The 25,075-nt window shown below is 48.4% G+C and overlaps 1 protein-coding gene across 11 annotated transcripts in view; it reads left to right on the top strand.

The window, feature by feature from the left end:
- Window positions 1–24,730, top strand: part of LUC7L (LUC7 like) — a 45,019-nt gene extending 20,289 nt beyond the window's left edge. For 2 of the 11 annotated variants that reach the window (XM_074028333.1, XM_074028334.1), the window contains 8 exons: window positions 3,608–3,671; window positions 4,082–4,192; window positions 6,489–6,632; window positions 13,393–13,569; window positions 20,091–20,179; window positions 23,155–23,184; window positions 23,594–23,761; window positions 24,380–24,730. In XM_074028333.1, coding sequence (XP_073884434.1) covers window positions 4,085–4,192; window positions 6,489–6,632; window positions 13,393–13,569; window positions 20,091–20,179; window positions 23,155–23,184; window positions 23,594–23,761; window positions 24,380–24,521 — 858 coding nt within the window. In that variant the 5' untranslated portion in view covers window positions 3,608–3,671; window positions 4,082–4,084 and the 3' untranslated portion in view covers window positions 24,522–24,730. Of the gene's footprint in view, window positions 1–3,607; window positions 3,672–4,081; window positions 4,193–6,488; window positions 6,633–13,392; window positions 13,570–20,090; window positions 20,180–23,154; window positions 23,185–23,593; window positions 23,799–24,379 lie in introns of all 11 variants that reach the window. The other 9 variants (XM_074028337.1, XM_074028338.1, XM_005590733.4 and 6 more) reach the window with 6 other exon arrangements.
- The last annotated feature ends 345 nt before the right edge of the window (window positions 24,731–25,075 follow it).

Raw genomic sequence — 25,075 nt, 5'->3', positions numbered from 1 at the left:
AAAAAAAAAAAAAAAAAGATTTCTGGCCGGGTGCAGTGGCTCATGCCTGTAATCTCAGCACGTTGGGAGGCCGTGGTGGGCCGATTGCCTGAGGTCAGGAGTTCAAGACCAGTCTGACCAACATGGTGATTACCCATCTCTAATAAAAATACAAAAATAAAATTAGCTGGGTGTGGTGGCGTGCGCCTGCAATCCCAGCTACTTGGGAGGCTGAGGCAGAGGTTGCAGTGGGCTCAGATGGTACCGCTACACTCCAGCCTGGGTGACAAGGTGAGACTGTGTCTCCCCCTTACCTTCCAAAAAAGACAATTGTGAGCCTTTATTTTCTGCCTGGACCATCACCTTAAGCTTGATGGATGGAACTCCTGGCACATTTCTACCCGGGATCCTCCCAGAACTCAGTTGTTTTTCCTGGGAGAAGATACGCTCCCTCTGCTCATCATTGACTCCTTCTAGCCTGATTCAGCCTCAGGCTGACCACAACAGACCCAGGCCTTGATTTGTTTTATCCAGAAGTTGCCTAGGAAAGGATGTATGCTGTATTTGTTACAAAGTAGTTGATAAATAAACCGTTTCTCAACTTGTAAACTGTCAAACAGGAATATTAATCATATTTAATTAAGGTCTGAAAAAGTTACAGATGGCCGAGACGGGCGGCTCACGAGGTCAGGAGATCGAGACCATGCTGGCTAACACGGTGAAACCCCGTCTCTACTAAAAAAATACAAAAAAACTAGCTGGGCGAGGTGGCGGGTGCCTGTAGTCCCAGCTGCCCGGGAGGCTGAGGCAGGAGAATTTTTGCAATTGAATGTCTTTTTTTAATCATTTAAATCTGCTTTTTTAAGAGACAGGCTAAAGTTGAGGAATACTTTGAAGGGAGAGGGCAGTAGAACAGAAAGCCACCTTTTAAAGAACTTGGCAATTCTTGGTCGGCTTGTTCTCTGTTGTGAAGTTTACCATTTAGTTGTTTTTTTTTGTTTGAGTCAGAGTCTTTCTCTGTTGCCCAGGCTGGAGTACAGTGGCTCACTGCAACCTCCACCTTCCAGGTTCAAACGATTCTCCTGCCTCAGCCTCCCGAGTAGCTGGAATTACAGGCGCCCACCACCACGCCCAGCTAATTTTTTTGTATTTTTAGAAGAGATGGGGTTTCACCATATTGGCCAGGCTGGTCTCACACTCCCAGAGTGTTGGGATTACAGGCGTGAGCCACTGTGCCGGGCCTACCATTTAGTTTTTAGGTTGTCAGACATCCGAGTCCATAGCCACAGGGACACCTGTCTGCTGTGCTGGGATTCTGCTTAAGGTGCAGGTAATTGCTTTGATTGGTTAAGGTATTGGGAGAGTTGTCAGCTGCCTAGTTCCCATTTGACCCCTCGAGTGAATCCCTGAGTCTGTCTCAGGTGGGTGATTGATTGCTCCGCTTGGGCAGACTGTAGAGAGCCACTGTGTGGGTGAACCTGGGGCATCTCAGACTGGTCTGTTAGGGGCTGTTGTCCGAAGTAAGCACGGAAGAGAAGGCACAGTGACCCTTGTCAGCTCCTTAGTACTTGGATCCTGATGAGCTCCAGCCAGCTCTTCATCTTTCCAGGAAGTTCAGTGTGCAGGTGCATAGAAGCAGTCAAATGCCAGATCATATGATTTCCTGATTCTTTGATTTGAACATACTGAAATGTTTACCACAGAGTATCTGGGTGACCAACAAGAGGCAGTTTATTTATTTTTTTGAGAGGGAATCTCACTCTTGTTGCCCAGGCTGGAGTGCAATGGCACAATCTCGGCTCACTATAGCCTTTGCTTCCCGGGTTCAAGCGATTCTCCTGCCTCAGCCTCCCAAGTAGCTGGGATTACAAGCATGCACCACCACTCATGGCTAATTTTGTATTTTTAGTAGAGACAGGGTTTCACCGTGTTTGCCAGGCTGGTCTTGAACTCCTGACCTCATGTGATTCACCCGCCTTGGCCTCCCAAAGTGCTGGGATTACAGGCGTGAGCTACTGTGCCTGGCCAAGAGGCAGTTTTTGAATTCCAAAATTATGGAGTGATATCTGGGAGTCAGCCTTCATCAGTGGTGCTGCTTGTCTTTTTTTCAGCTTCTTGGGAGATTGGGCACCAGGAGACTTGGAGCTTCTTCCCTATCTTGACCTACTCCCAAGTATGCATTTTTTTGAAAAAAATATTTAAGATTTCTAGAGAAGATCATAATCTTCTCCTGTGTCCGTGTGATCCATTGTGGAGCGGTTTATTACAGCTGACTTAGTCTCTCCTATCCGTTTTAGGAGCAGTGACATGGATTATCACCCCTTAGTGTTTTCCTGTCATCTGCCTTCTCATCTCCACCTAAAATTTTGTTTTTGGTAAAAGATCGTGCTATCTAAACGTGTCATCATTGCAAAACAAGCTTATTTATGTTTAACATGATGCTGACGTTAGCAGGCTGACTTATGGTGTAATGTTAGTATTTCTTACTATTGGTCACTGGCTGACAGTTGGAAAAGTGATACCGTGTCTGTATTTTTTTTTTTTTTTTTTTGAGATGGAGCCTTGCTCTGTTGCCCAGGCTAGAGTACAGTGCTGCCATCTCAGCTTACTATAACCTCTGCCTCCCAGGTTCTAGCGATTCTTCTGCCTCACCCTCCCGAGTAGCTGGGACTACAAGTGCGTGCCACCATGCCCAGCTAATTTTTTTATTTTTAGTAGAGATGGGGTGTCACCATATTGGCAAGTTTGGTCTCTGACCTGACCTCATGATCCTCCCATCTCAGCCTCCCAAAGTGTTGGGATTACAGGTGTGAGGCACTGGGCCCTGCTTTTTTTCTTTCTCTTTTTTTTTTTTTTGAGATGCAGTCTCGCTCTGTCACCCAGGCTGGAGTGCAGTGGCCGAAGCTCCGCCTTCCGAGTTTATGCCATTCTCCTGCCTCAGCCTCCCGAGTAGCTGGGACTACAGGCACCTGCCACCTCACCCGGCTAGTTTTTTGTATTTTTTAGTAGAGACGGGGTTTCACCGTGTTAGCCAGGATGGTCTTGATCTCCTGACCTCGTAATCTGCCCGTCTCGGCCTCCCAAAGTGTTTTTTTTTTTTTTTTTTGATACGGAGTCTTGCTCTGTTGCCTAGGCTGGAGTGCAGTGGTACGGTCTCGGCTCACTGCAACTTCTGCCTCCTGGGCTCAAGTGATTCTCCTGCCTCAGCCTCCCGAGTAGCTGGGACTACAGGCACCCACCACCACGCCCGGCTAATTTTTGTATTTTTATTAGAGACCATGTTGGCCAGTCGGGTCTCGTACTGCTAACCTCAGATGAACTGCCCGCCTTGGCCTCCCAAAGTGCTGGGATTACAGGCATGAGCCACTGCGGCCGGTCCTGTCTGTATTTTTATCCGAAATTACGTTAGCCTTTGCCTAGTTATGGTGAATTAACATTAGCATATGATAGTTGTCTTAATGTTTCCCACCAACCCTTTTCAGAGTAAGCAATTAGACGTCTAGAGTTTCTTTTCCTTTATCTGTTTGGGTAAATAGCAACCAGTTTTTCCTACTACTTTAGACAGTAGGCAATAACGAAATGTATTCATAGCTCTCAGTAATATTTGTTCTATTGTTTTGTTTTTGAGGTGAAAGGGGGGACCCTACCCTCAGAACATGAGGGAATAATATTTACGTGGCTCACAAAGACCAGTGAGTACATCATATGCATCTCTCACAACTCCCCAGAAGAGGGCCTCCAGCACGAGTCTAGGCTCAGCCTTTTCTTTCCCTCCGAGAACTCCGTGAATTGCTCCAAGTGTTTTAATTTTCCTCAGAATTTCTTTGTAATGTTATTGAGGGTTGGAATCCTGTTACAAATTTTGGAAATGAATAAATCCAATGAGAAGACCATGCTTCCAAACAATCATTCTGTTTAACAGATCCCCTTGATTTAATGCAATTATGAATGTGTTAGTGGTAGTGTAGTTTAAGATCTTCCCAGTGAATCCACAGGCTTTAAAAAAATGAACCTAGGAGTGTATTTCCTATCAAGTAAATGGGTTCTAAGACTTTATGCTTTACACATAATTGATTATAGCTCTCTGCTTTTCCAATGCTAGGCAATGGATCACTTGGAGTCCTTTATTGCGGAATGTGATCGGAGAACTGAGCTCGCCAAGAAACGGCTGGCAGAAACACAGGAAGAAATCAGTGCGGAAGTTTCTGCAAAGGTATGCTTGGGTGGCTTCACTGCCTGGTATGTTCTTGCAAATACTGGCTTTTCAATAGCTTTTTTTTTTTTTTTTTTTTTTTTGAGATGGAGTCTCACTCTGTCACCCAGGCTGGAGTGCAGTGGTGCAGTCTTGGCTCACTGCAAGCTCTGCTTCCTGGATTCATGCCCTTCTCTTGCCTCAGCCTCCTGAGTAGCTGGAACTACAGGCACCCGCCATCACGCCCGGCTAATTTTTTGTATTTATAGTAGAGATGAGGTTTCACCGTGTTAGCTAGAATGGTCTCGATCTGCTGACTTCATGATCCGCCCGCCTCAGCCTCCCAAAGTGCTGGGATTACAGACGTGAGCCACTGCACCTGGCCTTGTCAATAGCTGTTAACTCACCCTCAGCACCGATTGTGTGGACAGTACTCTCTGCCTTATTCCAGTTACGGATAGAGGGCTGTGGTCAAGCATTCATGTGTCGTCGAATTCTCATCCCTCAGGAGTTACTACCTCTGTCTTTATTCTGTCCATTTTTGTCCTCTATACGTGGTTTATTATTATTATTTTTATTTTAATGTATTCTTCGCTGAGTTTGGTGGCTCACGCTTGTAGTCCCAGCGCTTTGGGAGACCAAGGTTGGGGCAGATCGCTTGAGCCCAGGAGTTTTAGACCAGCCTAGACAACATGAAGAAACTCCATCTCTACAAAAAATACATATATTAGCCAGGCTTGGTGGTGCACATGCGTATCCCAGTTACTCAGGAGGTTGAGGTGGGAGGATCACTTCAGCTTGGGGAGATTGAGGCTGCAATGAGGTATGATCATGCTACTTTACTCCAACCTGGATGACAGAGTGAGACCCTGCCTCAAAAAAAAAAAACATTGTGGGTTTCTTTTTTGTTTTTTTTTTTTTTTGATACAGTCTTGCTCTGTCGCCCAGGCTAGAGTGCAGTGTCACCATCTTGGCTCACTACAAGCTCCGCCTCCCAGGTTTATGCCATTCTCCTGCCTTAGCACCCCAAGTAGCTGGGACTACAGGCGCCTGCCACCACGCCCGGCTAATTTTTTGTATTTTTAGTAGAGACAGGGTTTCACCGTGTTAGCCGGAATGGTTTCTATCTCCTGACTGACCTCGTGATCTGCCCGCCTCATTTTCTCAAAGTGCTGGGATTACAGGCTTGAGCCACTGCGCCCAGCCATGTTTATTTTATTTATTTATTTATTTATTTTATTTTATTTTATTTTTTTTTGAGACGGAGTCTCGCGCTGTTGCCCAGGCTGGAGTGCAGTGGCCGGATCTCAGCTCACTGCAAGCTCCGCCTCCCGGGTTTACGCCATTCTCCTGCCTCAGCCTCCCGAGTAACTGGGATTACAGGCGCCCGCCAACTCACCCGGCTAGTTTTTTGTAGTTTTTTAGTAGAGACGGGGTTTCACCGTGTTCGCCAGGATGGTCTCGATCTCCTGACCTCGTGATCCACCCGCCTCGGCCTCCCAAAGTGCTGGGATTACAGGCTTGAGCCACCGCGCCCGGCTATTTTATTTTTTTTTAAATAGAGATGGAGTGTCTGTTGCCCAGGCTGGTCTGGAACTCTTGGGCTTAAGCGATCCTCCCACCTTGTCCTGCCGAAGTGCTGGGTTTACAGGTGTGAGCCAGCATGCCCGGCCTCTGCATGTTGTTTTAAACTTTAATATCTTCACATAAATCTGGAAAGAACTGGAAAGGAAATGGTCATACTGTGGTACATCCATGTCATAGAATGAAAAAGGAGGTAGATTTATATGTAGTTAGCTTGAGTGCCAGTTAGATCACTCTTCTGTTTTTCTCTTCAGTGGAACTGAGTCTCTCCTTGCTTTTTCTTTTCAGTGTTGTAAAAGCATTGCTTAGGATTTATGCAATTGCTAATTTGACCAAAGGTGCTGTTTTGTTTCAGAAGGTAAATCCTAGTAATTAGGTATTTTGCTTATAGCTTAAATCTGTGCACTGAAACCTAGACATTTTATTAGCCATACCCTGAAGAAAAAGTCATAAAGAGAGACAGCCTAGACAATGACCAATCTATAGTGATCCTTGGAACCATGTTGGAAGTGACAAAGGTGCTCCTGGTTTCATTGGAACACAGCACACAGGATTCGTTTGTGGTTAGTCTCAATGCTGGCAGTAAGGATGCCTTCATTGTTAAGTGTGGATCTTTAGCTCTTCCATGTATTTTCAGTAGAACAGACTGGAAATGGAGCAGGAGAAACCCTTGTTGTCTTTGCATTCACTTTCAGTTTTAGATGTCTGATAACCTCGTTCTTTCTCCTCACAGGCAGAAAAAGTACATGAGTTAAATGAAGAAATAGGAAAACTCCTTGCTAAAGCCGAACAGCTGGGGGCTGAAGGTAATGTGGATGAATCCCAGAAGATTCTTATGGAGGTGGAAAAAGTTCGTGCGAAGAAAAAAGAAGCTGAGGTTGGTGAGAGAAATGTCTTAGGGAAAGAGAAATCTCAGTAATTTGGCAGAGATGACTATTTAAATTAATTTAGCCCATGCTTGCTTGCATTTTTAAAAAAATTTGTAAACTTTGGGCCGGGCACAGTGGCTCATGCCTGTAATCCCAGCACTCTGGGAGGCCGAGGTGGGTGGATCACGAGGTCAGGAGATCAAGACCATCCTGGCTAACGTGGTGAAACCCCGTCTCTACTAAAAATACAAAAAAATTAGCCAGGTGTGGTGGCGGGTGCCTGTAGTCCCAGCTGCCCGGGAGGCTGAGGCAGGAGAATAGTGTGAACCGGGGAGGTGGAGCTTGCAGTGAGTTGAGATTGCACCACTGCACTCCAGCCTGGGCGACAGAGCGAGACTCCGTCTCAAAAAAAAAAAGAAAAATTATAAACTTTGTTTTTTCAAGCAGTTTTAGCTTCATGGCTAAATTGAGAGGAAAGTACAGAGATTCTCCATGTATCCCTTCCTTAGACAGCCTCCTCCATTCCCAGCATCTGCCCACAGTTAGTGAGTCTACATTGACTTGTCATTATCACCCAAAGTCTGTAGGCTATGGCGAATGGTGTCATGTATGGTCTGTAAACGTTTGCATGTATCTTTTTTTTTTCTTTCTTTCTTTCTTTATTTATTTATTTAGAGGCGGAGTCTCGTTCCGTCACCCAGGCTGGAGTACAGTGGCGCGATCTCGGCTCACTGCAAGCTCCACCTCCCGAGTTCACACCATTCTCCTGCCTCAGTCTCCCGAGTAGCTGGGACTACAGGTGCCCACCACCACGCCCGGCTAATATTTTTGTATTTTTAGTAGAGATGGGGTTTCACCGTGTTAGCCAGGATGGTCTCAATCTCTTGACCTTGTGATCCACCTGCCTCGGCCTCCCAAACTGCTCGGATTACAGGAGTGAGCCACCACGCCAGGCCCATGGCTAATTTTTTTTTTTTTTTTGGCATTTTTAGTAGAGATGAGGTTTCACCATGTTGGCCAAGCTGGTCTCGAACTTCTGACCTCAGGTGATCCATCTGCCTCGGCCTCCCAAAGTGCTGGAATCACAGGCGTGAGCCACTTTTCCAGGCCATTTGCTACCTTTTATGAGTCTTGTAATTTTCCTCATAGTGAAGATCTTATACATACTTTGTTAGATTTCTTCCTTAGTATTTCACTCTTGGGGGTGCTGGTATAAATAGTAATTTGTTTTTTGGTTTTTGTTTTTGTGTTTTTTTGAGATGGAGTCTCATTCATGCGGCCAGGCTGGAGTGCAGTGGTGTGATCTTGGCTCACTGCTACCTCCGCCTCCTGGGTTCAGGCGATTCTCCTGCCTCAGCCTCCCAAGTAGCTGGGACTATAGGTGCTTGCCACCGTGCCTAGCTAATTTTTTGTGTTATTAGTAGAGATAGGATTTAACCGGGTTAGCGAGGATGGCTTTCATCTCCTGACCTCATGATCCGCCCGCCAAAGTGCTGGGAGTACAGGCGTGAGCCACCGCGCCCGGCCCCCCCGCCCCCTGCCCCGAGATGGTCTCACTTTCTCACCCAGTCTGAGTGCAGTGGCGCAATCTTGGCTCACTGCAGCCTTGATCTCCTGGGCTCATTTGATTCTCCTGCTTCATCTCTTCAAATAGCTAGGACTACAGGTGCATGCCACAGGCCTCCCTTTCCCCCTCCGCCTCCCCGAGATGGTCTGTCTTTCTCACCCAGGCTGGAGTGCAGTGGCACAATCTTGGCTCATTGCAGGCTTGATCTCCTGGACTCATTTGATCCTCCCACCTCAGCCTTTCAAGTAGCTAGGACTGAAGGCGTGTGCCACAAAGCACAGCTAATTTTTTGTATTTTTTGGAGAGACGGGATTTCGCCATGTTGTCAAGGCTGGTCTCAAATTGCTGGGCTAAAGCGATCTGCACACCTCAGCCTCCCAAAGTGCTAGGATTAGAGGCAAGAGCCACCATGCCTGGCCTCTTGTAATGCCTTTATCTGGTTTTGGTATTATGGTAATATTGTCCCCATAGAAGGAGTTAGGAAATATTCTCTCTGCTTTTCTGAAAGAGATTGTAGAGAATTGGCATGATTTCCTCCCTAATGCCTTGGTAGAATTCACCAGTAAACCCATCTGGACCTGATGCTTTCTGTCTTGGAAGGTTATTAAAATATAGATCCATTCAGATCATCTATTTCTTCTTGTGTACGTTTTGGCAGATTGTGTCTTTCAACATTATTATTATTTTTTTTACACAGTTTCTCGCTCTGTTGCTCAGGCTAGAGCGCAGTGATGTGATGTCGGCTGACTGCAACCTCCACCTTCTGGGTTCAAGCAATTCTCCTGCCTCAGCCTCCCGAGTAGCTGGGATTACAGGCATGCTCCACCACGCCTGGCTAATTTTTGTATTTTTAGTAGAGAAAACGGGGTTTCACCATGTTGGTCAGGCTGGTCTCAAACTCCTGACCTCAAGTGATCCACCTGCCTCAGCCTCCCAAAGTACTGGGATTACAGGCCCCTGGCTGTCTTTCAAGGGATTGGTCCATTTCGTCTAGTTTATCACTTTTGTGGGCATAGAGTTGTTGTTGTTGTGGTTTTTAAGAGTTGTTTATATTATTCCTTTAAAGTGCATGGATCCGTAATGATGTCCTGTTTTTCATTTCTGATATTAGTACACTGATGTCTTTCTTAATGACAAGGATTAAATATTCTGCAAAGTGCGTTCCATGGTTTCATCATTGTGAGCACATTATAGAGTGTGGTCACACAGACCTAGATGGTGTAGCCGTGTGGGCTGTACGGTAGAGCCTGTTGCTCCTGGACTACACAGCTGTACAGCTTGTTAGTGTACTGAATACGATAGGCAGTCGCAACACAATGGTAAATATTTGCGTATGTAAACATAGAAAAGGTACAGTAAAAATACAGTATAAAAGATGAAAAATAACACTTGATATAGTTTGGACGTGTGGCACGTCCAAATCTCATGTTGAAATGTGACCTCCAGTGTTGAAGGTGGGGTCTAGTGGGAGGTGTTTGGGTCATGGGGGTGGTTCCCTCATCAATGGCCTGGTGCCCTCCGTGGGATAATGAGTTCACCTGAGAGCTGATTGTTTAAAGGAGCCTAGGTCCTCCTCTCTCTCTCTCTCCTTCTTTTGCCATGTGATATGCTGACTCCCCTTTTGCCGCCTTCTGCCCAGAGTAAAAGCTTACAGAGGGTGGCTGTGGTGGCTCATGCCTGTAATCTCAACACTTTGGAAGGTTGAGGCAGGAGGATTGCTTGAGTCCAGGAGTTTGAGACCAGCCTAGGCAACATAGGGTTACCCCATCTTTACAAAGAAGTTAAAAATTCGGCCGTGCCTGTAATCTCAGCACCTTGGGAGGCCAAGGTAGGTGCATCACCTGAGGTCAGGAGTTCGATATGCCATTTAGTGAAACTGTGTTTCTACTAAAAATACAAAAATTAGCTAGGTGTGGTGGCGGGCACCTATAATCCCAGCTACTTGGGAGACTGAAGTAGGAGAATCGCTTGAACCGGGAGGCGAATGGAGATCACACCATTGCACTCCAACCTGGGTGACAGAGCAAGACTCTGTCTCAAAAAAGCCGGGCGCGGTGGCTCACGCCTGTATCCCAGCACTTTGGGAGGCCGAGGCAGGTGGATCGCAAGGTCAGGAGATTCAGACCATCCTGGCTAACACGGTGAAACCCCGTCTCTACTAAAAAAAAAAAAAAATAGCCAGGTATGGTGGCAGGCGCCTGTGGTCTCAGCTGCTCAGGAGGCTGAGGCAAGAGAATGGTGTGAACCCGGGAGGCAGAGCTTGCAGTGACGGGAGATCATGCCACTGCATTCCAGCCGGGGTCACAGAGTGAGCCTCCATCTCAAAAATAAAAATAAAAATAAAAAACAACAACCAGATGTGGTGGCAGGCACCTATAATCCCAGCTACTGGGGAGGCTGAGGGAGGAGGATCTCTTGCACCTGGGAGGGGAGAGGTTGCAGTGAGTGGAGATCACACCACTGCACTCCAGCCTGGGCGACAACAGAGCGAGACTCCGTCTCAAAAAAAAAAAAAAAATTATCCAGGGCCAAACCAGATGTGGTGGTTCATGCCTGTAATCCCAGCACTTTGAGAGGGCAATGTGGGTGGATCACTTGAGGTCAGAAATTCGAGACCAGCTTGGCCAACGTGGTGGAACCCTGTCTCTACTAAAAATACAAAAATTAGCCAGGCTTGGTGGCCATTGGGTGGGTGTGCAGGACCCTGGCAGCACTGATTTCTGTGGTGTTTTGGCACCTCTGGCGTCTTTTGTAATCCCAGTAGCAGGTGGGGTGTTCAGTAGTCTTAAAGCTTCTTTTCTGCCCTTTGGGTGACTTTTCCTGGTTTCCACATTGAGGGTTTTATCACTTTTTTTGTTTCTTTTTTTTAAGCAGGGTCTCACTCTGTCACCTGGGCTGGAGTTCAGTGGCACGATCATGACTCGCTGCAGCCTCGACCTCCTGGGCTCAAGTGACCCTCCCACCTCAGCCTCCTGCTTAGCTGGGAGTGTGGGAATGCACCACTATGCCTGGTTAATTTTTGCAATTTTTGTAGAGGCGGATCACCTGAGGTCACGAGTTCAAGACCAGCCTGGCCAACATGGTGAAACCCCATCTCTACCAAAAATACAGAAATTAGTTGGGCGTGGTGGCACATTCCTGTAATCCCTGTTACTTGGGAGGCTGAGGCAGGAGAAGCACTTGAAGCCGGGAGGCAGAGGTTGCTGTGAGCAAGATCGTACCACTGCCCTCCAGCCTGGGCGACAAGAGTGAAATTCCATCTTAAAAAAAAAAGAAAAAAGTTATGTAAATGGCATCATACAGTATGTAACTTTTTGGGATTTACTTTTTTTACTCAACATACTTAGAATTTATTTTGAAAGATGTTAGAGGGTGGCATTTAAGGTTTCAAAACTATAGAAGAGGACAGAGTAATATTATGAATATTTGTGTACCACAATATTGTTTTTGCTTCAGTTTTTTTTTTTTTTTTTTTTAAGTTATGTAGCATACAATAATGGAAATTTAAGTTCTTGTTCTTTCCTTGTCTACTTTTTTTTTTTTTTTTGAGACAGAGTCTCGCTCTGTTGCCCAGGCTGGAGTGCTGTGGTGCGATCTCAGCTCACGGCATCCTCTGACTCCCGGGTTTAAGCAGTTGGGATTGCAGGTGCCAGCCACCATGCCCGGCTAATTTTTTTGTATTTTTAATAGAGACGGGGTTTCATCATCTCGGCCAGGCTGGTCTTGAACTCCGACTTTGTGATCCACTTGCCTTGGCCTCCCTAAGTGCTGGGATTACAGGCGTGAGCCACTGTGCCCGACGTGTTGTTTTTTTTTTTTTTTTTTGAGACGGAGTCTCGCTCTGTCACCCAGGCTGGAGTGCAGTGGCCGGATCTCAGCTCACTGCAAGCTCCGCCTCCCGGGTTCACGCCATTCTCCTGCCTCAGCCTCCCGAGTAGCTGGGACTACAGGCGCCCGCCACCTCGCCCGGCTAAGTTTTTGTATTTTTTAGTAGAGACGGGGTTTCACTGTGTTACCCAGGATGGTCTCGATCTCCTGACCTCGTGATCCGCCCGTCTCGGCCTCCCAAAGTGCTGGGATTACAGGCTTGAGCCACCGCGCCGCGGCCCCGACGTGTTTTTTTAATATTAGAGAGAGGGTCTTGCTGTCATCCAGGGTCGCCCAGACTGAAGTGTAGTGGCATAATCACAGGTCACTGCCCCTTTGACCCCCTGGGCTCAAGCAGTCCTCCCGAATCAGTCTCTTGAGTAGGTGGGACTATAGGTGCATGCCACCACATCGGGCTAATTATTTTTTTATTTTTAGAGACTGGGTCTTGCTGTGTTGCTCAGCGTGGTCTCAAACTCCTGGGCTCAAGTGATCCTCCTGCTTCACTCTCCCAAAGTGCTGAGATTATGGGCGAGAGTCACTGCACCAGGCCTGGAATACAATTTTTTTTTTTTTTCTTTTTGGAGTTTTGCTCTGTCCTCCAGGTTGGAGTGCAGTGGCGTGATCTCAGCTCACTGCAATTTCCACCTCCTAGACTCAAGCGATTTGTGCCTTAGCCTCCCCAGTAGCTGGAATTACGGGTGCCTGTCACCATGCTGGCTAATTTTTGTATTTTTAGTAGAGACAGGGTTTTGCTTTGTTGGCCAGGCTCATCTTGAACTCCTAGCCTGAAGTGATCCGTCCGCCTTAGCCTCCCGGAGTGCTGAGATTACAGGCGTGAGCCACTGAGCCTCACCTATTAGCGCAGTTTTTTGTTTTTTGTTTTTTTGTTTTTTGTTTTTTTTTAGATGGAGTCTCGCTCTATTGCCAGGCTGGAGTGCACTGCAACCTCCGCTTCCCAGGATCAAGTGACTCTCCTGCCTCAAGCCTCCTGAGTAGCTGGCGACTACAGGCATGTGCCACCATGCCCAGCTAATTTTTGTGTTTTTAGTAGAGACAGGGTTTCACGATGTTGACCAGGATGGTCTTGATCTCTTGACCTCGTGTTCCACCCGCCTTGGCCTCGCAAAGTACTGGGACCATGCCTGGCCGCATTTTTTAAATAGTGAAAATTGAGTTGGTTATAAATATCTGAAGTTTTTTTTTTTTTTTTTTTTTTAGTATTTGTTTAAAAGTCACCTTTGTCATCTTATCAAATATTTTCATTTTGGAGATAGAATTTGTGGTGGCAGTTCTGTGTATCTCACTTTTATTTCTCCATTTTCCTTCTCCAGGAAGAATACAGAAATTCCATGCCTGCGTCCAGTTTTCAGCAGCAAAAGCTGCGTGTCTGCGAGGTCTGTTCAGCCTACCTTGGTCTCCATGACAATGACCGTCGCCTGGCAGACCACTTCGGTGGCAAGTTACACTTGGGGTTCATTCAGATCCGAGAGAAGCTTGATCAGTTGAGGGTATGTTCATGTATTTCTGGAGAAAGCTGAGGAGTCTTGGGGTGTCTTCACATTTCTTTAATTTTTAAAAACCTTATGTTTTGGCTGGGCGTGATGGTTCATGCCTGTAATCCCAGCACTTTGGGAGGCCAAGGTGGGCGGATTACCTGAGTTCAGGAGTTCGAGACCAGACTGACCAACATGGTGAAACCCCGTCTCTACCAAAAATACAAAAATTAGCTAGGCGTGTTGATGTGCGCCTGAAATCCCAGCTACTCAGGAGGCTGGGGCAGGAGAATTGCTTAAACCCGGGAGGCGGAGGTTGCAGTAAGCCGAGATCATGCCATTGCACTCCACCCTGGGCGACAGAGTGAGACTCCGTCTCAAAAAAAACAAAAAACCTTATGTTCTGATCTCTGAGAACTTGAGTTTTATAGTGAAATACTCAGATTTCATCACTTGGGTTCACACAAGAGACATGATAGCTCAAAGTCCAAAGATAGCTCAAAGTCCAAAGGAGCCTTGGAGATTTATTCTGGACCCTGTTGTTAAGGGAAGAAAATGGCAGAGCCTATTCCCAGGGTACATACAGCTCGTTGTGTACCTCTGAAATAACTTCCGTTTGGAGATGAAAAAGAATCTGTGTGGTTGGTCAACACAGCATGTCACATATCCTGGCTTCTTGCCTGTGAGCCATCTCAGAAGGGCAAGGTGAGGAAGGGATTTTTCTGGTAGCATTGTACCATATCTCTGTTCCTTCCTCAAGGCTCTAAGACATTTAAAACCTTTTTTTTTTTTTTTTGAGATGGAGTCTCACTCTGTTGCCCAGGCTGGAGAACAGTGGTGCGATCTCGGCTCACTGCAAACTCCGCCTCCCAGGTTCACATCATTTTCCTGCCTCAGCCTCCTGAGTAGCTGGGACTACAGGTGCCTGCCACCACGCCCGGCTAATTTTTGTTGTTGTTGTATTTTTAGTAGAGACAGGGTTTCACCGTTTTAGCCAGGATGGTCTCGATCTCCTGACCTCGTGATCCGCCCTCCGTGGCCTCCCAAAGTGCTGGGGCCACAGGCGTGAGCCACCGTGCCCGGCCGACGTTTAAAAACTTTAAGTACAGAATGCTAAGAAGAAAAGTTGGACGTGCTTCCACTGCTTTGAATTGTCTTCCTTCACACTGATGGAGCTCCCCCTTACCGCATATTAGGACCTCAGAATAGGATGGTGGGAAATTAGCCAGCCTCCCCCCATATACCTAAAATGTAGTGGAGGGACAGACATGTCGCTGACTGCAGAACGCTGCAGTGACCATGGCCGAGGGCCTTGTGTGCCCCAGGAAGGAGCTGCTCACTCAGGCAGCATATGGCAGGGCGGTGCACCTGAGGAGGGTTCCATAGGTGATTGTGTGAACCTGGGACCGTGATGGGAGCTGGTGCAGCAGTGAGGCTTTTCTCGGCCACTGATCTTGAAACATTTTGCTTCCGTGTTCCCGAGAGAATTTTGAAAAGCAATGTACTCTGTCACATTTTTAAGTTGTAATTTTTCTTTATAAGTTTATAGGTGGCCGGGCGCGGTGGCTCAAGCCTGTAATCCCAGCATTTTGGGAGGCCGAGAAGGGCGGATCACGAGGTCAGGAGATCAAGACCATCCTGGCCAACACAGTGAAACCCCGTCTGTACTAAAAAGTACAAAAAACTTGCCGGGCGAGGTGGCAGGCGCCTGTAGTCCCAGCTACTCGGGAGGCTGAGGCAGGAGAATGGCATAAACCCGGGAGGCGGAGCTTGCAGTGAGCCGAGATTATGCCACTGCACTCCAGCCTGGGTGACAGAGTGAGACTCCGTCTCAAAAACAAACAAACAAACAAAAAAAAAGTTTATAGGTATGAAAGACATAAAAATGAGGCTGGGCGCGGTGGCTCATACCTGTAATCCCAGCACTTTGGGAGGCCGAGGCAGGTGGATCATGAGGTCAGGAGTTCAAGACCAGCCTGGCCAACATAGTGAAACCCCGTCTCTACTAAAAATACAAAAATTACCTGGGCGTGGTAGCGGGTGCCTGAAATCCCAGCTACTCGGGAGGCTGAGGCAGGAGAATCCCTTGACCTGGGAGTCGGAGGTAGCAGTGAGCTGGAATCGCGCCATTGCACTCCAGCCTGGGAGACAGAGCAAGACTCTGTCTCAAAAAAAAAAAAAAAAAAAAAGTCTGGGCGCGGTGGCTCAGCCTGTAATCCCGGGACTTTGGAAGGCTGAGGCGGGCGGATCATGAGGTCAGGAGATCGAGACCATCCTGGCTAACAAGGTGAAAACTTGTCTCTACTAAAAATAAAAAAAATTAGCCGAGTGTAGGCCGGGTGTGGTGGCTCACGCCTGTAATCCCAGCAGTTTGGGAGGCCGAGGCGGGTGGATCACGAGGTCAGGAGATTGAGACTATCCTAGCTAACAAGGTGAAACCCCATCTCTACTAAAAAGACAAAAATTAGCCGGGCATGGTGGTGGGTGCCTGTAGTCCCAGCTACTCAGGAGGCTGAGACCGGGGAATGGTGTGAACCCGGGAGGTGGAGCTTGCAGTGAGCCAAGATTGCGCCACTGCACTCCAGCCTGGGCGACAGAGAAAGACTCTGTCTAAAAAAGAAAAAAATAAAAATAAAAGTGTCTATGTATCCAATAGAATTATAAATCACAATTTAGTATGCATTTACCACACCATTAAAAATTTGCTGTTGGCCAGGTGCGATGGCTCACACCTGTAATCCCAGCACTTTGGGAGGCTAAGGAGGGCGGATCACTTGTCAGGAGTTTGAGGCCAGCATGGCCAACATGGCCAACATGGCAAAACCCTGTCTCTACTGAAAACACAAAAATTAGCCAGTTGTGGTGGTGCACATGTGTATTCCCAGCTACTCGGGAGGCTGAGGCAGGAGAATCGCTTGAACCTGGAAGGCAGAGGTTGCGGTGAGCCAAAATCGAGCCACTGCACTCCTGCCTGGGCAAGAGAGTGAGACTTTGTCTTAAAGGAAAAAAAAAAATGTTTTTTAGCCGCTGGAAGTGTTACTTTCCCATTTCTCCTTTAAATTATATTTTCATTTCATATCCCAGAATTTTGTCTTACTGTAGTTTTTGTTTGTTTTTGAGGCAGGGTCTTGCTCTGTCACCCAGGCTGGAGTGCAGTGTTACAGTCTCAGCTCACTACAACCTCCACCACCCAGGTTCAAGAGATTCTCCTGCCTCAGCCCCCCAAGTAGCTGGTACTATAGGCATGCACCACCACCCCTGGCTAATTTTCGTGTTTTCAGTAGAGATGGGGTTTCGCCATGTTGCCCAGGCTGATCTCGAACTCCTGAGCTCAGGTAATCCACCCGCCTCTGCCTCCCAAAGTGCTGGGTTTACAGATGTGGGCCACAGTGTTTGGCCTAATGTAGTGTTTTTTTAAATATCTGCAAGTCATGTATTTCCTTAATGTGTATCTCTGCATTAGAAATGTGAATATTGTGAAATGTTTTTCCTTTCTACCTTAAGAAGCATTAACTTAGTTAGACAGCTTGTTTTATCATTGCAGCATAGAGTTGACCAAAACAACACAACTTGTATTATAGATTTTGATAAATAATTATTAAAGTAACAGTGCAAAATATTTGGAAGTGCTCCTCTTAATGATAAGGAGTGTAGGAGTTCTATGCCCTAATTAGAGGAGGCTTCACTTACAGTACTCCCAGAGGTATCCACCTTCCTCGGCCTCCCAAAGTGCTGGGATTCCACGAGCCACTGCACCTGGCCAATCCTTAGTTTAAAAAAAAAAAAAAATGCCATCCTTGAGGCTGGGTGTGGTGGCTCACGCCTGTAATTCTAGTCTTTAGGAGGCCAAGGCAGGAGAATTGATTGAATGCAGGAGTTTGAGACCAGCGTGGGCAACATAAGGAGACACCGTCTCTACCAAAAATTTAAAAATTAGCCAAGCATGGTGGTGTGTGCCTGTAGTTCCAGCTACTCAGGAGGCTGAGGCGAGAGGATTGTTTGGACCTTGGAGCTGAAGGCTGCAGTGAACTGTGATCACGCCACTACACTCCAACCTAGACAACAGAGGATTGTTTTTATTTTGTTTTCAGGGACAGGGTCTCCCTCTGGCACCCAGGGTGGAGTGTAGTGATGTGATGGTAGCTGATAGCTTATTGTCACTGTAAGCTGGAACTCCTGGACTCAAGTGATCCTCCATCCTGAGTCTCCTGAGTAGCTGAGACTATAGGCATGCACCACCACATCTGGCTAATTTTTCTTTTTTTTTTAGACAGGAGGTCTTACTATGTTTCCTGGGCTGGTCTCAAACTCCTGGCTTCACATGATCCTCCCAGTTCAGCCTCCCAGAGTACTGAAATGGCATGAGTCACCATACCTGGCTTTAATGCCATCCTTAAACATAACCTTAAAGGTGTCCATCCATGTGTGCCCTTCTGCAGACACAGGATGAGCATGGGTGGAGCTTTAGAGCTGCAGATGCTAGTCAGCCAGCTTTCCATCCTTGTCATGCCCTTGTGGGATGTGTGCTGTCATCCACACTGGGTATGGAAGATTATCCTTATGCCATCGTGGCTCTCTAGACGGAGAAGACTAGTGATTCTTTGTCTTACTGGCTCTGACTTGCTTCCACTGGGGGCCTCACTTGGCACAGATGAGGGGCATTAAATGCCTTAGAGTTGATATTGGGAGTAGGGGGTACACAGAATGGTGCCCGGTGCTTTTCCACTCAGCTTGCGTTGATGGTGTTTTCATTGGTGAGGTTTCTCATAGCCTCCTCCCCCTTACATTGCTTTCTTAATCAAGCCTAATGATTCACGTCATCCTGTGTTGAAAGCCAGTTGCAAAGGATTTGTGGTCCACCTCCCCTGGCCTGCTGTCCTCCAACTCAGTTTGGTCTAAAGCCGGCATAGCACCCAGCACCCTGAGGTTGGGCTGCTTTGTGGCTGCAGGGATTCTGCTCCCAGTAGCAAGATATGTTTGGTCAAATATGTCTGTTCTTTTTTACCGTAAAGTTTGTAGTCTCCTAGCTATCTGGGTTGGTTTGAAACAATGTGATCAATTCCCTGTGAGTTAGAAGTATAGCACCACTTAGAATAGACAGTTTGTTACCAAATTGATAAAATCTAATGATAGGCTGGGTGGCTCAGGCCTGTAACCCCAGCACTTTGGGAGGCCAAGGCAGGAAGATTGCTTGAGCTGAGGAGTTCAAGTCCAGCCTGCGCAACATAGCAAGACCCCGTCTCTATATAAAATTTTTAAGGATTAGTCCGCCACACTGGCACACTCCTATAAGTCCCAGCTACTCAGGAGGTGGAGGTAAAGAGGATTGCTTGAGCCTAGGAAGTTGAGGTTCTAGCGAGCTGTGATTGTGCCACTGCACTCCATCCAGCCTGGTTGAACAGAGCAAGACGCTGTTTCAAAAAAAAAAAAAGTGGCTGGCCGCGGTGGTTCATGCCTGTAATCCCAGCACTTTGGGAGGCCGAGGCGGGCGGATCATGAGGTCAGGAGATCGAGACCATCCTGGCTAACACGGTGAAACCCCGTCTCTACTAAAAATACAAAAAATTAGCCAGGTGTGGTGGCGGGCACCTGTAGTCCCAGCTCCTCTGGAGGAGGCTGAGGCAGGAAAATGGCAACCTCCAACCTCTGGGAGGCGGAGGTTGCAATGAGCCGAGATCGCACCACTGTACTCCAGCCTGGGCAACAGAGTGAGACTCCGTCTCAAAAAAAAAAAAAAAAGTAAATAAAATAAAATGTAAACGAGGCCAGTTGCAGTGCCTCACGCCTGTAATTGCAACACTGGGAGGCCGAGGCAGGCAGATCACGAAGTCAGGAGTTCGAGAACAGCCAGCCCAACATGGTGAAACTTCGTCTGTACTAAACATACAAAAATTAGCCAGCTGTGCTGGCGCACGCCTATAATCCCAGCTACTCAGGAGGCTGAGGCAGAAGAATATCTTGAACCCGGGAGGCAGAGGCTGCAGTGAGCGAAGATCGCACCACTGCACTCCAGCCTGGGCAGCAGAGTGAGACTCCATCTCAGGAAAAAAAAAAAAATGTAATGATACAGCGTTTTTTCATGTGTTACCTTCTTCATTAAGAAGTTTTAAAAATGAATGTGTTGGCCAGGCCCGGTGGCTCATGCCTGTAATCCCAGCACTTTGAGAGGCTGAGGCGGGCGGATCACAAGGTCAAGAGATCAAGACCATCCTGGCCTACATGGTGAAACCCCATCTCTACTAAAAATACAAAAATTAGGTGGGCGTGGTGGCGTGCGCCTGTGCGAGGCCAAGGCAGAAGAATCGGTTGAACTTGGGAGGTGGAAGTTGGAGTGAGCCGAGATTGCACCAATACACTCCAGCCTGCTGACAGTGAGACACCGTTTCAAAAAAAAAATGTGTTCCCATTTCCTTAAAGTGTCTCTTCAATTTTTAAATTACCGATACTGAGCTTATGTAAAGGTGCTTTGTTAAGTAGCATTCACATTCTGGTTTGTGTAACTTGCTCTTCCCTCATTTTTTGTTTCATTTATTTAGAAAACTGTCGCTGAAAAGCAGGAGAAGAGAAATCAGGATCGCTTGAGGAGGAGAGAGGAGAGGGAGCGGGAGGAGCGTCTGAGCAGGAGGTGAGCCTGAGGGCTGGCAGTGAATGAGCTGCACTGGCCTCCAGCATTCCCTTGTCTGTCCATTCCACTGTTGCTTGGAATAGTCAGGGCCGTTATTAAGTAAAGTAGTAAGGCCAGGCCTGGTGGCTCACGCCTGTAATCCCATCACTTTGGGAGGCTGAGGTGGGCAGATCACTTGAGTTCAGGGGTTTGAAACCAGCCTGGCCAACATGGTGAAACCTCATCTGTACTAAAAATACAGAAATGGCCGGGCGCGGTGGCTCAAGCCTGTAATCCCAGCACTTTGGGAGGCCGAGACGAGTGGATCATGAGGTCAGGCGATTGACACCATCCTGGCAAACCCGGTGAAACCCCGTCTCTACTGAAAAAATACAAAAAACTAGCCGGGCGAGGTGGTGGGCGCCTGTAGTCCCAGCTACTCGGGAGGCTGAGGCAGGAGAATGGCGTAAACCTGGGAGGCGGAGCTTGTAGTGAGCCGAGATCCGGCCACTGCACTCCAGCCCGGGCGACAGAGCGAGACTCCGTCTCAAAAAAAAAAAAAAAAAAATACAGAAATTAGCTGGGTGTGCTGGCAGGTGCTTGTAATCCTAGCTGCTTGGAGGCTGAGGTGGGAGAATCACTTGAACCCGGGAGGCAGAGGTTGCAGTGAGCCAAGATCGTGCCATTGCACTCCAGCCTGGCCAACAGAATGAGACTCCATCTCAAGAAAAAAAAAAAGCGGCCAGGTGCAGTGGTTCATACCTGTAATCCCAGCACTTTGGGAGGCCAAAGCGGGTGGATCACGAGGTCAGGAGATCGAGACCATCCTGGCTACCATGGTGAAACCCTGTCTCGACTAAAAACTTCAAAAAATTAGCTGGGCGCGGTGGTGGGCGCCTGTAGTCCCAGCTACTTGGGAGGCTGAGGCAGGAGAATGGCGTGAACCCGGGAGGCAGAGCTTGCAGTGAGCTGAGATTGCACCACTGCACTCCAGCCTGGGTGGCAGAGTGAGACTCCGTCCCAAAAAAAAAAAGAAAGAAGTAAACAACATATTCAGTCCAACAAAATGTGGCCCAGCCCAGGACTGTGTGTGCATGGCAGTCAGGTAAGGGATCCAAGCTGTTGGAGGCTGTGTGTGGGCATTGCTGTTGATTTACTGAGTGCTATGGGGCTGTTGGACACCTGTTTACAGAGGGGGATGGTGCCTACTCCCCTTTGGCAAGCGTGCTGGGCTGGAGTGGAAGCAGCAGGACCTTGGGGAGCTGGGTAGGAGAATCCAGATGGAGGAGGTGGCAGTTGAAGCCAGGTAAGGGGCGGGAAGAGTCCGGGGAAGTTCTGGGATAGAACTGATGGGATTTGCTGGTAGTGTGTGAAGTGCACAGAGGAGGAAATGGAGCTGGTCTCCTGGTTTCGGGCCTGCAGTGCTGCTTGGTGAGGTTGGCAGGCTGGCTGTGGTGTGTGGCAGTGGGAGGAGGTGGGAGTAGAAGATGCCTCTGGCCACACTCAGGTTGGAGGCCGTCTCGAGGTGGGGCTGTCGAGTCTGATGGGAGTTCAGAGAAAAGACAGGAGCCAGAAGTAACCACGGGTCTTCTTGGACACAGCTCGTTGTCCAGGAAGGTTCCCAAACCACTTTTCCTGAAAGAATTCCTGAGTGCATAACTCAGGGCGAATGTTTATTGTGTGTGGTGGTGTTGTTTTTGTTTGTTTTTGAGACAGGGTCTTGCTCTGTTGCCAGGCTGGAGTGCAGTGGTGCGATCTCGGCTCCCTGCAACCTCCACCCGCTGGGTTCAAGCGATTCTCTTGTCTTTGCCTCCCGAGTAGCTGGGACTACAGGCCTGTGCCATCACGCCCAGCTAATTTTCGTATTTTTAGTAGAGACGGGGTTTCACCATGTTGACCAAGCTCGTCTCGATCTCTTGACCTCATGATCCGCCCACCTCAGCCTCTCAAAGTGCTGGGATTACAGGCGTGAACCACTGCGCCCAGTTATTTGTTGTTTTAATCATCCAGTGGGAGATTCTGATTGCACAGAAACTTAAACAGTATAGAAAAAAATATTAAGCAAAACACACAATCCATTTTTTACATGGAGGTGGACATTTTTACATGCACTGTCATGTTTAGGCCGTGCGTGTTGTGGGTGTACATGGGGCCGCTTGACCTTAATGGCTTATGGGCACCTTAATGGCTTATAGCTTGCCTTTTTCAGACGCTGGTTGTGTGGCAGAATGAGCTGATGACTCTCACCTGGCAGGAAGCCTGTGTCTGGAACTTACGGCTTTGCTTTCACTTTTCGGTGTTTCAGTGTGCCCCACTTGCTGGCTGCACGTTCTGTGCTGGAGTCTGTTGTAAAGACTGGAGAGTCATTTGTAGGACTTGGGTGCAGCACAGTCGGTGCAGACTTTTCACGCCCCTTGTAATGTTAAAAGGCTGCGTCTGGTGCTCGGATGGGGCCCCCTCTGTGAGGCTCAGGTGACACTGAGTGTGCCACAGAGCGACTGCCACAGAGTGGCTGTGGGGATGGGAGCAGTGGCACTTCCCATTCCAACTGGGAACACGCAGGCAGCTCGAACACAGTAGGCCTTTGGGGGCATTGCCTCCCTTCTGATATGTGGAGCCCTCCCCCTCCCCTGACCCTGAGAGGGTGAGGAACGGGTGCTTTCGGGAAGTCATTCACTTGTGTTTTGAGACAAAGTTTTATTCTTGTTGCCCAGGCTGGCGTGCAGTGGTGCGATCTCAGCTCACTGCAACCTCTGCCTCCTGGGTTCAAGTGATTCTCCTGTCTCAGCTGCCTGAGTAGCTGGGATTACAGGCACCTGCCACCACGCTTGGCCAGTTTTTGTATTTTCAGTAGAGACGGGGTTTCACCACGTTGGCCAGGCTGGTCTCCAACTCGTGACCTCAGGTGTTCGCCCGCCTCGGCCTCCCCGAAGTGCTGGGATGACAGGTGTGAGCCGTCACGCCTGGCCTTGTTCATCTTTTTTTCCCCCTTTTAGGTCGGGATCGAGAACCAGAGATCGCAGGAGGTAGGTTTCCAGGTCCATTAAAATGATGTCAGTCAAATATCTCTTTCCATAAGCATTTTTCTTAATATTTAATGTTTATGCCTTACAAATGTTATGTGGCAGGTGGGGCTGGCTTGTGAAGGGCACAGGGCGAGGGGTTGCTTGGTGCCGTGGAGGATTCCCACTGTTAATGAGAGGGAAGGTCGGGGCCTGCAGGGTGACAGGAGTATCCAGGCCAGATGTTTTCAGGAGGCCTCATTGGAAAGGTCCTAACCATTGGAGATGAACTGATGGAAATATTTTAAACCCAAATTTGTGGGAGTAAAGGGGAAAATGTCAGTAAAGCAGCCAGCAGAATCTGCTGAGGGGTGGGGCCCTGGTAGTGTTGGCACCTATAGAGTCTCAGCCTCGGAACTTTCTGATTTTTCAGGTCACGCTCCCGGGATCGGCGTCGGAGGCGGTCAAGATCTACCTCCCGAGAGCGACGAAAGTTGTCCCGGTCCCGGTCCCGAGATAGACATCGGCGCCACCGCAGCCGTTCCCGGAGCCACAGCCGGGGACATCGTCGGGCTTCCCGGGACCGGAGTGCGAAATACAAGTAACTACTCTGACTCCTTCGGTAGCTGCAACCAGGAGTGAGCCCTTCTCTGTGTTCCCAGGGTCTGCTGAGGGCCATGTCTGGTGGGGATGGGGCTGGGCTCACACACAGGAGTAGGGCTGGGGGGTCGTGAATGGGACTCAGGTCTGGGAAGAAGCTAGAGGGCTGTGGAGGAGCTCACGCGGCTCCAGGTGATGCTGCAGGGACTGTACATGCACCAGCCTGCGCCCTGGGCCTGTGCACTGTCACGTCCGTACAGAGTGCCTGAGACTTATGTCCTCACCAGGCCCTGCTTACCTCTGTTTTTGTTTTTGATCTTTTTTTTCCATTGTGTTTTTACATAGTGTCATTTTCTGTGCGTATAGTGTTGTATTCTCCTTTGCACTGTTTATGTTACAGTGAAGGCTCTCCTTATTAAAAATCTTTGCAAAGGTCACTTTTTAATGGCTATTTAACACTCCACATGTGGTGGGCAAGTCTGGCTGGCCTCTAGGGGGTGTCCGGGTATAGGGGATGCATGGCCTTCCCTGGCCTGGTCTGCAGGTCCATTGTCGTACCTGAGCGGCCAGCAGAAGTGGGGCAGCAGCCTCCACTGAGCCTCTGGTTCCCATTTCCCAGGTTCTCCAGAGAGCGGGCATCCAGAGAGGAGTCCTGGGAGAGCGGGCGGAGCGAGCGAGGGCCCCCGGACTGGAGGCTTGAGAGCTCCAACGGGAAGATGGCTTCACGGAGGTCAGAAGAGAAGGAGGCCGGCGAGATCTGAACCCGTCTCCCGGGTGCTGTAAATAGTCTGATAAACGTTCACACAGTCTAAAATTATCCTTTATATTTGCTGAATACAACTCATCTTTTGTAGTTTAAAATTTCTATTGTTTTGGAGCTAGCTGTGAGTTTCTAGAATTGTACAGAGTTGCTCCTGTGTTCTGGGGTCGTGTTGAGTAGGAATAAATAAATCTGACGACTGCCTCCTGAGGCTGCAGTGGGGTCTGTGCTGTCTTCTGCTTAGAGGCTCTTCACTGTGACCCCGTGCCAGTGCCACCATCGCCTCCCAGAAACCATGACTTACTCGTGGGCCGTGTCTTGTCTTCTGGCATCCAGTAGATGGCAGGGCACTTCCTGTTCCCTGCACCTGACTGACGGGACCCAGGTGTGCATGCTGTTTGCTCAGCCCCACACAACCTTCTGAGTGTCTGAGCTGCCCATCTCCAATGGGGAGGAGGGAGGGGCTCCCGTTCTGCCTTCATTTATTTAGGAAAAGCTGTCTTGTCTGGTCAGCTGCTACCACAGCCTTAACTTGGGACTCAGGTGAGTTACATC

The sequence above is a fragment of the Macaca fascicularis genome, chromosome 20 (assembly GCF_037993035.2).
Source record: "Macaca fascicularis isolate 582-1 chromosome 20, T2T-MFA8v1.1".
NCBI lineage: Eukaryota > Metazoa > Chordata > Mammalia > Primates > Cercopithecidae > Macaca > Macaca fascicularis.
This window is presented reverse-complemented; position numbering and strand designations above follow the sequence as displayed.